Source organism: Mustela lutreola, chromosome 1 (genome assembly GCF_030435805.1).
Source record: "Mustela lutreola isolate mMusLut2 chromosome 1, mMusLut2.pri, whole genome shotgun sequence".
NCBI lineage: Eukaryota > Metazoa > Chordata > Mammalia > Carnivora > Mustelidae > Mustela > Mustela lutreola.
The window spans coordinates 244,265,312-244,279,159 of NC_081290.1; the positions used below are offsets into that span (position 1 = coordinate 244,265,312).

Here is a 13,848-nt window from a genome sequence, read left to right on the forward strand (position 1 = left end):
CCACAGTCACCCAACAAGCCCACAATTCCCCAGGAGAAAATCCGGCCCCTGACCAGTCTGGACCATCCTCAGAGTCCTTTTTACGATCCAGAGGGTGGGTCCATCACTCAAGTGGCCAGAGTTGTCATCGAGAGAATCGCCCGGAAGGTAATGGCATAGAACGCACCCTGGTACAGACCCTTCCCACCAGGAGTTTAAGCAGACTGTATCCCTTTCTGCTCAAGAATCGTGGGGTCCCTTGCATATTCCAGACTTTAGAACTCCGGGACCTCCCAAGGTTTTTTTTGTTTTTGTTTTGAAGATTTTATTTATTTATTTAACAGACAGAGATCACAAGTAGGCAGAGAGAGGAGGGAGGAAGCAGGCTCCCTGTTGAGCAGAGAGCCCAATGTGGGGCTCAATCCCAGGACCCTGGGATCATGACCGGAGCCGAAGGCAGTGGCTTTAACCCACTGAACCACCCAGGCACCCCTCCCAAGGTTTCTAAGCATGTGAATTATTCACAAGGTATAAATGAGCAAAATAAACCTAAGGGTAAGGTCGTTCTCAACTGAATGATTCGATCCAGACAATTAGGTTTTATTGTGAGTTCCACAGTTAATTACTAATACCTGCCATGGGTCAGGAAGGGGGAAGCTGTGGCTTTCTTGCCATTTCTCTTTCAGTCCGATGCTAAAAGTTGACTCAGAACTCCACTGTGGCCTGGGATTTGTACATGGGGCGGGCATCCAATTTTAAGGCATCCCTCCTTCCCCGACACATGCCATTCTTTAATGTGAGCCCTTCTTTCGCAGGGGGAACAATGCAACATTGTACCTGATAATGTCGATGATATTGTAGCAGATTTGGCTCCAGAAGAGAAAGATGAAGGTATGTAGTCGTCCGTCGTCCTTCGTAAACTGACAGTACCTTTTAGGAAAGCAGTTTTCTGAACAGGTGCTAAAAGCTACAAAAACATCTGGTCCTTTGACCTGTTAATCCCATCTTTGAGGACTTCTGCATAGAAGATCATCCAAAATAAGGCCAGGACTGGGCACAGGTAGAAGGGAGTTGGTGTAAGTGGGATATGGGAATATGTGTCCACAGGCATGGCGCCTTTGGAGGGGCGACATGGTATCTCCAGTGTTCTCGGCTTTGTCACACACCAGCCTGTGCACCTGGCGTGGACGCACCCACTTCCCCAGTGAGGAAAGGGATCCTACCCTTGGGGGAGGGGCAGAGCTGAGGGTGGAGCCTGTTTCCTCATGGGATCTAGAGTCACACAACCAGGGCTCTTTCTGGGGCCTTGAACAAGAAGCTTCCATCCTACCACATTGTCCTCCCTGTAAAATGGGGATGATCACCGAACCTGCCTTGTTGAGAGTGGCTGTAAGAATCCAATGGGATGAAACATGGAAGGTTCTAGAATGCTGTTGGCATGTCGTACGTGGTCAAGGAATGCGGGCTGCCCTGAGGTGACCTCTGTTACAGAGTCATTGGGAAGAAGGGACTAGAAATGAAAAGCCCTTCACGTATTGAGGGGAAGGGACAGTAAGAGGTCTTCCCTGTTGCTTAGATATTATTGCAATGATTAAAATAGAATTCTTCAAGGCAAGTAGCAGCTTCTACCCCAACAGTGAGTACCCAGGTTTGCTAAGGCCAGTCAGGTGGCAGGGATCTCCTTACCCCGCATGAGCTTGTGTGGGGGAGAGGGCCAGCCCCGGTGTCCACAGGCTCCCAGGGGAAAACCTGTCATGTATTCATTCGTTCCAGATGACACCCCTGAAACCTGCATCTACTCCAACTGGTCCCCGTGGTCCGCCTGCAGCTCCTCTACCTGCGACAAAGGCAAGAGGATGCGGCAGCGCATGCTGAAGGCGCAGCTGGACCTCAGTGTCCCCTGCCCGGACACCCAGGACTTCCAGCCCTGCATGGGCCCTGGCTGCAGTGATGAAGGTAAGCGTGCAGTCCCAGGGGTGACAGTGGCGGCAGAGCCAGAGGAAGGGAGGGGCTACCTGCCTCTGCCGGCCCCTTGTACCTGATCAGTGTCCCTAAGAGGCCACCCGGAACCTGCCTGCCATGGCCAGTGGGGACCACTAGGGAAGACCCCCCAGCTCCAACAATGTCTTGGGGGCTCTTAAAACCTCTGTGTCTTAGAACATCAGAAGAATTCTTGATATTATCCACCAACTCCCTCCCAGCATGGAATCAGTGACCTACCCATCACTAAAGAGCTAGCAAACATCGCATGACAAATCTAGAACTATGAAGCGCCGCCTGTTTCCCCTTCACTCCAGTGTCTTCTGAAGGAACCGAGAACAAGTTGGCCGCCGTTGAATCCATCACCCTGATTCTGTGTCATTCATGGACCTCCATGTCTCCCTCCCACCTGAGTGAGAGCACCTACTTCTTTTGTCAGGACCACTAGGCTAATTGCAAGAATTCTGTCTGCTACTGCTCAAAAATCAGACCTGAGCTAGGAGCTCGCACCACTGCTGTGGTGATGGCTCAAGCTTCAGAATGGCACCGAGCTGAGGTCAGCCGCCTGTTTCCTAGGTCATGGCCCAGCTCCCCACCTGGACAGATCTAGTCTCTCACGGGACTTTGATCTTAACTGTCTCAGAGATGCCTTGAGACAACAGGAAGGGAGGCAGAATTGGGGCTGGTTCATGGCAGGAAGAAAACCACTTCCAAGCCGAGGATAATTGAAGGAAGCTTCTCCCACCGCAGGTCATTCACCCTCTGGCCCTTCCCGGGGATGGTCTTAAATACTCCCACAGTGGTCTCTTGCCGTTCCTGCCTTTGGTAAGGCCCTTCGGTGGGGAGCAAACCCTTCTATCTCCATGTATTCTGGGTATTAGTCCCTAGCAGATTCAGGATTTGCAAATATGTTCTCTCCTTCTTTAGGTTATCTGTTCCCTCTTGACTGTCCTTTTGTACAAGTTTTGAATTTTCCTGAAATCTGGTTTGGCTCTTTCTTTGGTTGCCTGTGCCTTGAGTGTCCTGTCCAAGAAATTGTTGCTAAACTTAATGTCATGAAGGTTTTTCCCTGTGTTTTCTCCTAATAGCTTTTTGGTATTAGTTCTGTTTAGGTCTTTGGTCCATTTCAAGGTAATTTTTGACTATGATTTTAGGTAAGAGTCTAACCTCATTCTTAAATCAGTGGAGACCCAAATTTCCCAGTACCCTCTGTTGAAGAGACTGTCCTTTCTCCGCTGAATGGTCTTGGCACCCTTGTCAAATCATTTGCCCATTGACAAGAGACTTTGTTTCTAGCCTTGCTCTCTATTCTAGTCCATTGGCCTGTATGTCTGTTCTTACACCAACACCACCGGGTTTTGATTTCTATAGCTTTGTAGTAAGTTTTGAAATCAGGAGGAATGGAGCTTTTTCAGAGCAAGGTATACCTGTTAGTATGTACTCAGGTAGATGAGGACCATATTCTGCCTTCCTGGGGTAACATCTTTCTTACCAGGTTCTGGAAAGCCTGAACTGTGGCTTGTAGAGCCCTGTTCCCTTAACCATTATTACACTGGAACATAATGTTCTCATTGGTAGTGTGTGCTGCGTTTTGTTATCCTTGTCTCTGGGTCTAATGTGTGGTTCCAATGGGGATTTCTTGACTACACACACCACTGGCACTATCCGTAGGTTAAATAACCATGCCTAGGCATCACCCAGGTGCAAGTGACAGTCATGGACATGGGCAGGATGGACTCACACTCAATCATTTCTAGCTTCTCCTACTACCATGTACATGCACTTTCTATACAGAGGTGTTTGCGAAAGCTTTCCCGTCACCTTAAGTGCTGATACCCTTTACCCAACAAAAGTATACTCAGATGTGTCCTTTTGTGTGAAATCTTCTCCCATACTCCAAGAAGGAGTGCGTTTTCCCCCCTCTCTGCTCAATTCCCTGGGCTTACCTTTGTTGTCCTGCTTTCCATACCTGGAATTATTGTGCCCATCTCTTTCTAAAATGGAACACGATCCAGCTCTTACACATCTTTTTAACTTAAGAGCATACCATGAAGCATCCAGAGCATTCAGTAAATCTTTATTGACAGGAATAAATGGACAGATGAAAGACTTCATTGCTTTTTTTTTTTTTTTTTTTTTTAAAGAACTAAGCAGGCAGACACACATGCACATCCACCCGCTCACCTGTTTCCACCAGGAGTGGCACCCCCACCACTACTTGGAAACAGGACTACCAAGCCATGCTGAGAGCTTTGATGATCTTTTCCACCAACCTCCAGAGTGTCTACTATATGATCAAGGCCTTTGCTAACACCTAGTGATGGGAGCAAAGCCATATATGCCCAAGATATCAACACAGCAGACTGGTTATGTCCCCCTCTCTAGCACACATAGACAAGCCCTCCCCCGTCCCCCCCCCCACCATTTATTCCCCCATTATAATCAGCCTCTGTAGAGGCAGTGTGTGGTCTGGGGTCACTGAGTATAATCAACTGTTTGGGTATAAATCCATCCCGTGTCCATTCTCAGGTCCCTGTGTCCAAAGGCCAGTCACAATCTTCACCCTCAGTAACCAAATTCTTATTAATTTTTCTAGACTGGGAACTGGCAGCTTTAGACAACAACTTAAAAAAAAATCTCTGATTCCTTGGAGCAAAAGAGCTTACCCTATATCTCAGAATATATATTAATATCTTTCCAGCACTGTCCTGTAGAAGTTTCTGTGATGGGCAAGTTCTGTATCTATACTGGCCAAAATAGTAGCTACTCATCACACATGGCTACTGTGTACTTAAAATGTAGTTCGTGACAGAGGAAGTGAATTTTTCATTTTATTTAATGGTCTTAGATGTAGGATAATCCTAGACCATGCAGCCATGTAACTTTAGATTATGACTTATCTTAAATTTTATTTTATGTACAATAAAACATTCCTTTCCCCATCCAGGCAGCTTTCAGATTTCCACGGATCCTAAATGTCCCTATGTACCTGGAAGGCATGCCTTCTTGGAGAACAACTGGTTTCAAGATGTATACCTTTTCAGTTCCTGTCCATCCTCAACTGCCTGACTTCCCTTAAGTAGCTATCCCGTTTCATTTTTTTAGGTTTAATTCCAGGATATTTAACACACAGTGTTACATTAGTTTCAGGTGTTCAAGACAGTGATTCAGTAATTCTGTACGTTACACAGTGTTCATTGTGATAACTGTACTCTTAGTCCCCTTCACTTATTTCACCTGTCCCTGTCCCCTTCCCCTCTGGTGACTGTCAGTTTCTCCATAGTTAAGAAACAAACCTAATAAGACTTCTTTTTTCCTTTATTTTTGTTTCTGAAATTCCACATTAAGGGAAATCCTCTGGGATTTGTCTGACTTATTTTGTCTGGCATTCTCCTCCCCACTTCCATCCATGTTGCTGCAACTGGCAAGGTTCCATTCTTATGGCTGAAAAATATTCCATTAAATACAAATCCCATATCTTCTTCATCCATTCACCAAGTGATGGACACGTGAGTTGCTTCCAGAATTTGGCTACCGTAAACACTACAATTCATATAGGAGTACACATATCCTTTCAAATTAAGTGGTTTTTTTTCTAATTTGGGTAAATACCCAGTAGTGTGATTACTGGATCATACAATTGTTCTTTTTTTTTTTTTTTTAATTTATTTGACAGAGGGAGAGAGAGATCACAATCAGGCAGAGCAGCAGGCAGAGAGAGAGGGGGAAGCAGGCTCTCTGCTGAGCAGAAAGCCTGATGCGGGGCTCGATCCCAGGACCCTGAAATCATGACCTGAGCCAAAGGCAGAGGCTTAACCTGCTGAGCCACCCAGGTGCCCCATGATCGTTCTTTTTCAGGAGCCTCTATACTGTCTTCCACAGTAGCTACACCAGTTTGCAATCCCACCGACAGTCCATGAGGCTTCCCTGTTCCTCCACATCCTTGCCAACACTTGCTGCTTATATTTTTTATTTTAGCCATTCTGACAGGTGTGAGATTAATAGCTCATTGTAGTTGTGATTTGCATTTCCCTGATGAGTGATGTCGGGCATCTCTTCATGTGTCTGTTGGCTATCTGTTGCTCATCTTTGGAGACATGTCTGTTCATGTCTTCTGCCCATTTGCTAACTGGATTATTTGGGGGGTGTTGAGTTTTTTAAGTTATTTATATATTTTGGATAGTAACCTTTTATCAGAGAGGTCATTTGCAAATATTTTCTCCCATTCTATAAACTGCCTTTTTATTTTGTTGTTTCCTTTGCTGTGCAGAAGTTTCTATTTTGATGTAATCCCAATAGTTTACTTTTGCTTTTAATTCTTGCCTCAGGAGACCTATCAAGAAAAATGTTGCTATAGCGATTATCAGGAACTACTGCCTGTGCTCCCTTCTAGGATTTTGTGCTCTCAGGTGTCACATTTAGGTCCCTTATGCATTTTGAGTCTGTGCATGGTGTAAGGTAAGTGTTCAATGCCCTTGTTTTGCATGTAGCTGTCCAACTTTCCCAACACCATTTATTGAAGACACTGTGTATTTCCCCTTAAGACCATGTACTAGCGCAAAAATAGACCTATAGATTAGCGGAACAGGACAGAAAACTCAAAAACAAACCCATGATTATATGGTGAATTAGTCTTGGACAGAAGAGGCAAGAACAGGCGACGGGAAAGCTGGCCAGTTGCTTCCGGCTCCCTGTCCCGGGGAGCTGGGCGCACAGGCCCATAGCGTCCGCTCGTGTGTTGCAGACGGCTCCACCTGCACCATGTCCGAGTGGATCACCTGGTCACCCTGCAGCATCTCCTGTGGCATGGGCATGCGGTCCCGGGAGAGGTATGTGAAGCAGTTCCCTGAGGATGGCTCTGTGTGCACGCTGCCCACCGAGGAGACGGAGAAGTGCACAGTCAACGAGGAATGCTGTGAGTAGGGTCGCCCAGGGAGTGCGGGGAGGGGGAGGGCGGCGGTTCAGGCCGCAGACACCACGGCAACAGGGCTGGCCTCCCAGCTCCCAGCAGCTGCCTGATGACCGAGTGGGGCGAGTGGGATGAGTGCAGCGCCACCTGCGGGATGGGAATGAAGAAGCGGCACCGCATGGTCAAGATGAGCCCGGCGGACGGCTCCATGTGCAAGGCTGAGACATCCCAGGCGGAGAAGTGCATGATGCCCGAATGTCGTGAGTGGGTGTGGGGCTGGGAGTGGTGTGGAGGATCCCAGCACCCTTACTACCTCCCCAGCAGCAAGACTGGAGGCTGGGTAGGTGCTGGGAGAAAACAGGGTCCTCTGTCCGTCAAGCGGACCCAAAGAGAGGGGCCTCCCTTGAGGAACACTGGGAGCAATGCTGAGATGGCAAACTGGTGGCCTCTGGAAAGCATCCACCTGCAGCTGTGTTGTATAGGACCCCAGAGTACCTTGGTTGTGCGGGAGGAGTGGAATAAGAACTTTCAGGCGGGACATTCAGTCCACAGGTCATAGGTCCCCCCACTCTTGTTCTGCATTGGCCTTGCCTGGCCTCATAAACCATTACAACCCCAGCTTTATGCAAAAATATGCACAGGCCCACACATCCGTACACAAGCATACATAGGCACACAAGCATCCAGACATTCAAAGATTTTAGCAAGTATCCAAACCTTTATTGCATGGTTCTTAAGGATTGGGTGGTATTTCAGGCGAGGACTTGGGTATTCATATTATGGAGTTACTTCTGCTGTCCTGACCCCCAGGGGAGATGCAGGAGTGACAAGATTCTGCTGAGCCAATTCCTGCTGAGTGGGGTCCCTTGGGGCATCTGAAACCATCAGTCCCTTTCACTAGACTCCAGGGGCCAAAGTGGGGGACTGGGGATGGGGGGACAAGGAGAGCAGAGAAGGTAAAAGGAGCCTGTTCTCAGGGGCAAACCTGGCTCTTGGCCTAGATACCATCCCCTGCTTGCTGTCCCCGTGGTCTGAGTGGAGTGACTGCAGCGTGACCTGCGGGAAGGGCATGCGGACCCGCCAGCGGATGCTCAAGTCTCTGGCCGAACTCGGGGACTGCAATGAGGAGCTGGAGCAGGTGGAAAAGTGCATGTTGCCTGAATGCCGTAAGTCCTGGGGCTCCTGGTGCCCCCACCCCACCCCGCTTTCCTGTTACCCAGCGCTGGGTGGGGGTCGTCCTGCCAGGTCCTGTAGTACAGCTGTCTGCTGGGGAGAAAAGGCATGGGCTTTGGGTCTCTGTTAGCAAAGCTGTTGAACTCTCAGTCTCCTCAGCAGCAAGAGGGGAGCCCACTACCGGCTATAAAACACCCAAACTACACGCTGAACACCTAGCACAGGCTCAAGATGCCTTATCACATAGGGCCTGTCTCCCCACCCGCCCCACCCCAAAACCCTAAGAACTATCTGATCCATGAGTTTTCCATGTTTTTTACTTCTCTTCCTTCTCCCTGGGACCATTTACCCATGACCAGAGGGTGGACATTAAATCAGTGACTCCTATACATTTGCAGCCTTGCCAAGACAAGCCATGAAAGACTCGATGCCTGACCCCAACTCCCCCAACCCCTACCCTTGTGATGAGCTATATTTCGCAGGTACTAACCTCCAAGGAGAGAGAGCCCATTTCTCTCTTAGGAGGTAGAAAATCAAACACACTTGCTAAGATCTGTTTTCTGGCTTCCTCTGAAACACATTTGGTTTTTCTTGCTCTGTCTTCCTTGTTACTACTCAGGTTGCCTGCCTGGGTTCAAGTCCCAGCTTTGTCCCTTTACAGGTTGTACAACCTTCAGCGGATGACTTAGCATCCCTGTTCCTCATATGTAAAACAGTGGGACACACTTCCTAGGTTGCTCTGTGAATTAAACCACATAACTGCCACAACGTGTCAAGCACTAGATTTGACAAGCATAGGCCTCATGTTCCACATTACAGGTCCTGTGCTGTTCCAGCCAGACTCGGTCATGGGTGGAGAACACCCAAGACCATTAAACTAACTGAGATTTTAACTGTGGCTTTTAACAACTAAGAATGACCTGTATTCAACCCAGCTCACCAGAGCTGGGGTTCCCGAACTCCTGACCAAGATAGCTACCCCTGTAACCATGTAGTCACAGGGTTCACTGAATGGAGAAGAAAGATGAACATTTACTGTACCCCAGAAACCGGGCTGGAAGTATTACTTCACCTAATCCTCACAACCTAATGGGGAAAATACCATTATCCACATTTTACAGGTAAGAAAGCTGCCTGAGCTCCCAGGGATAAAGGCCCAAAACTACTGACCAAAATGAGTTCTTCCTAGATCCAGCCTGGATCTCTCCTCTGCAAAGCCAGTGAGAAGTCCAGAATTCTAGGCCTCCTCTGTGAGAATCCAACTGTTGGGTTTTCCCCCCTACATCTGTGAGATCCTGACTTAGTAAATTTGCTAGAGCCTGTAACCCTGATAAACCATAAGACACCACTTGTTCTCGCTCCTCTTCTGTACTGAATTCCCCAATTCTGGCTCCTATGTTTTTTGCACAAATGATGTCTAACAAGACAAGCTATACGGTCCTACAGCAAAAGTCACGATGGCCTTGGTTTCTGGTCCTTCAGGGTCTAGCTGTGCAAGACCACACCAGTGAGCTGTGCCTTCCCTGAGAAAATCCAAGTCCCTGGGACCGTGAGAGGCCATTCTATGCCACTAGAGGCTAATTTGACAATATTCCAGATATAGGGCAGGGCAAGAGGCTCTGAACATATCTGCCAGGTTCCCCCCAAAGCATTTTGTCCTGTCTGCACAGCATGTTGATTAAGGCCTGGGCACCAAGCCTGCCTCTGCTGCTTACCAACCTCACAGGCTGGAGGAAGTCAGTCCACTTCTAGGAGTCTGTTTTATTAGCACCTTCTTTGCATTTCTCACAGGCTTGGATTGAGATGTTCAAAGTAAGGTGTTAAGTGGCCTTGTGTTTTAGGCGGGAGTGAGCTACACTCATGCCCCTCTGTGTCTTGCCAGCCATCGACTGCGAGCTCACCGAGTGGTCCCAATGGTCAGAATGTAACAAGTCCTGTGGGAAAGGCCACATGATTCGAACCCGCATGATCCACATGGAGCCTCAGTTTGGAGGTGCACCCTGCCCAGAGACTGTACAGCGAAAAAAGTGCCGCGTCCGGAAATGCCTGAAAAATCCTTCCATCCAGAAGCTGCGCTGGAGGGAGGCCCGAGAGAGCCGGAGGAGTGAGCAGCTGCGGGAGGAGTCAGAGGGCGAGCCGTTCCCAGGTATTGCTCCTGAACGGGAGGCTGGAGTTCAGGGCTCTGTCGAAACAGGGGAAATGCGAGTGGGTCTTGAAAAACTGACAGGGGCTTGCATCCCAGGCAGCAGGAAGAGTACTTGCAAAGGCAGAGAAGTGCCGAAGAGCATAAGACAGTCGATGAAACAGAGGCAGTGGAGCACAGCCCAAGGGAAGAGGCAGGAAAACAGGCTGGGGGGGATAGGGAAGGGGGGGACCAGATCATAAAAAGTCCAGTGGCCTGCTGAGGATTTAAGACTTGATTCTGCAGGCAGTTTTATGCAAGAGGGACTTTAACAGACCTGTGTTGAGTGGTGTGGACATGGCAAACACAGGCACAAAGGCTAGTTCTATTTGTAGCTCAGGAAAATGTGTCCCCTACCCCAGCATTTGAAAAAAAGAAAAAGAAAAAGAAGCCAGCCTGGGGCTTCACTGTTGAATAAGCTGGTCCACAGGCAAGGACTGCAGTATCATTAGCAATCAGATGAGATACTGAGTTGGAAAGACTCATGGTTCAGTCCTGGGTACAGACAACTGATGGTGTTTAGATTCCCTGGAGTGGGTGAGGAAGGTACCATGTAAAGTTAAAGGTTAATGGGTATGAAGTTTCTATTTCAAAAGGCACAGCTCAAGTTAACCCTTTTTCTCCTCTTTAAGACATTTTACCTCCAGCTAAGACAAAGAGAAAAATGCAGATCATGAAACGCTCCCTGATAGTTCCCTTCCTTTCTGTTAAGGAGCCGTGCACGTATGCGAGTGGTGTCTGTTGGATAGTATAGTCAGTCAGTCACTCAACAGACGTTCATTAAGCCCAACTATGTGCCAAGCAGGCGCTGTGCCATGGTCTTCTCCATGAAACTTAGCACAATATTGGATGGATAATGATAACCGTGCTTGGTTATACAAGAGTAACATAGAGGGCCATGGAAATATTTTTTCCAAAAGATCTAACCTAACCTCTGGGAGTCAGGGAAGAGGGTTTTTGTTTTAGAGAGAGAAAGAGCACACGCAAGAGCAAGCGGGAAGGTGGGGGTGCAGCACAGAGAGCGGCTCAAGCCAAAGTCCTATGAGCCCAGAGCCCAATACAGGACTCCATCTCATGACCCTGAGATCATGACCTAGGCTGAAATGAAGAGTCAGACACTTAACTGACCAGGTGCCCCAGGGAAGTTTTCTTTAAGGCAGCCATATTTACCTGTGTAGAGGCAATAAGAAATTATACCTGAGTTTATAGGAGGCCAAGTACATGGGGAGCAAAGCATTAGGAGAAAGTGGTTAATTGCAGCCACAAGCCGCCCCAAAATAATCACTACTGTGATTCTTGGGCCAGGGACTTGGGGTGGCTCAGCCAGACGATCTTCTGAGGTCTTGGTGAGACCCATGAAGCTCCAGTCAGCTGGAGGCTCAACAGAGCTGGAAGGTGTAGACCAGCCTCCCCTGCACTTCTGGGGCCTCCACAGGGCTGGCTGGAGCCTCTCCACATGGCCTCTCCAGTAGTTTAGCCAGCTCGCTTACATGGTGGCAGAAGTGTTCCCAGCAGCTTTTTTCCAAGCCCTGTTTGCTCCTGTCCCATTGGCCAAAACAGATCCTACAGCCCAGCCTAGATTCTGGAAGTGGAGATGCGGACTCCTGCCCTTGACGAAATGCTACAAAGCAGGATCGGTCATTTCTGGCTGGCTGTCAGAGGGGCAGAAGTTCCCTAATAAGGATTTGAGCCATTGTTGAACTCAACCTATCATTTCATTCAAGAGCAGGGAAGCCTAGACCCTTCAGCCTGACAGCTGTGTACTGGAGTTCAGCATTTGGGCAGGGGGCGGGGGGGGGGGGGGGGGGAGTCTCCAGATGTCTGCTGCCCTAACTGGGCTTTCCCGTGCTTCCAGGCTGCAGGATGCGCCCATGGACAGCCTGGTCGGAATGCACTAAACTGTGTGGCGGCGGCATCCAGGAACGCTACATGACCGTCAAGAAGAGGTTCAAAAGCTCCCAGTTTAGCAGCTGCAAGGACAAGAAGGAGATCAGAGCGTGCAATGTGCACCCTTGTTAGCCAGGGTGTCAGTGGTCCAGGGCCACACCCTGGATTCGTACAGTCACCAATGGCTGGAGTGTCTGTCTGCTTGTTGTTTAAGGCAATTTAAATTGTATCTGCTAGTGTTCATTTCTGCAGTCTGGTTCGCCCAGTAGTCTTGTGGAGGCCGGGGCCATCCTTTCTGTCCACAGCTTGGTAGGCACAGGCTGCGTGGGGCACCCTCCTCCCCAACTGGCCCTCCTCCAGCACAGAAGTGAGAAGTGCCAGCCCCCCTGTCCTAGACGGAAATGTGTCCCACCTGGGGGGGCACACAGAAGCCTGGCCTCCTCCACAGGGAGGCAGCTGGGGCTGGAAGGGACTCCCAGATCTCAGTCTCGGGGTACAGCAGGGAGGAAGCTGTCCTGCTGAGACGGAGAGCACAAATGCCTCTCCTCCTTTCCTTCAGCCTGCTTGCTCATGTAGGAACCTCTTGTCTGCCCATGTCCTTTCATTTAGTGGAACTTTAAGTCCTTTGCTGAGTCTCCTCGTGGGGAAAAGAGCTGGTAGACATGAAGAGCACTGATAGAGGGTGGCTTTTCTTCCAGAAATTCTGAAGTTCTGAATACATTTATCTCCCCTTCTAATGTTGGCTCCTGATATCCCCGAGAAAGGAGAATGACGGCTGCTTTACTGGAATGTAAGCTCGCCAGTTATCACACCTGAAGTAAAAGGTACTAAGTCTAGAAAGGATTTTTCCCTAGCTTTCTTCTTCTGTGTGTCACAATTCTCCGGAGAAGCCAAGCCAGCCTTCTAAGCCTTCTGACCTCATCCTTACTAGAAACAAGGCAGCAAAACTGGCCTCCCTAGCAGTCCCCAGCCTGAGCTTTTAATATCTCCGGACACACACCTGGCCTTTTTTTTTTTTAGTTAACAGTGTCTGCCCCCATCCCACCAAGCCACTGTTTGAACAGAAATACTATCTATACTTTGAAGAGTTTGTTTTAAGCCTAAAGTTTTAGATGTAGAAAGAAAAAGTATTTCAGAGACCAAGCAAGACAGAAATCGAGGGAGAAAGGAAGAGCACAGAATTGGGCTGGGTAGGAAAATCTGGAGAAAGCCAAACTTTACCTGGGCTTTCCACACCAGGGCTCTGGTCCTCCAAGGCCATGGTTTTCCCCTTCTGAGCACGCATAAGCATCAAATTCAGGGATTCTCACTATCAACAACTCGTGTAAGAAGACATTTTCACTGAGCTGAGTACAGCAGCCGTTTTTACTCATTCGTTTATTGTTAAAACTTTCATTTCTGTTGCAGGTTTATCATTACGCTTAGTCCAAATATGTACCATGGATGAGATGCATTCAGTGTCTCGAGTACAGTACTTTAAGAATTTGCATTAAACACATCAGGATATTTCCAAACACCACATATATATGCTATAGCCCTAAATCTTCAATAAAAAACTCATTTGGGTCTGTCTTCGTGTTTCTAAACTATTAAGTGTTCAGAAGGTTGGGCCTGTGCTTGCTTTGGCAGCACATATACTAAAATTGGAACGATACAGAAGGTTGGGCCTTTTTCAGTTAGCCCACTGATTCATATTCAGCATGATTTTTGCTCCTTTGTTGGAGAGGGACCATTATTA

The 13,848-nt window shown here is 48.4% G+C and overlaps 1 protein-coding gene across 1 annotated transcript in view; it reads left to right on the forward strand.

Moving 5' to 3' along the window:
- SPON1 (spondin 1) overlaps positions 1 to 13,678 on the forward strand; it is a 256,540-nt gene extending 242,862 nt beyond the window's left edge. The window contains exons 9-16 of the mRNA XM_059136775.1: positions 7 to 147; positions 795 to 870; positions 1,753 to 1,935; positions 6,704 to 6,874; positions 6,961 to 7,128; positions 7,870 to 8,034; positions 9,924 to 10,187; positions 12,079 to 13,678. Coding sequence (XP_058992758.1) covers positions 7 to 147; positions 795 to 870; positions 1,753 to 1,935; positions 6,704 to 6,874; positions 6,961 to 7,128; positions 7,870 to 8,034; positions 9,924 to 10,187; positions 12,079 to 12,242 — 1,332 coding nt within the window. The 3' untranslated portion in view covers positions 12,243 to 13,678. The remainder of the gene's footprint in view (positions 1 to 6; positions 148 to 794; positions 871 to 1,752; positions 1,936 to 6,703; positions 6,875 to 6,960; positions 7,129 to 7,869; positions 8,035 to 9,923; positions 10,188 to 12,078) is intronic.
- Positions 13,679 to 13,848: the final 170 nt, after the last annotated feature.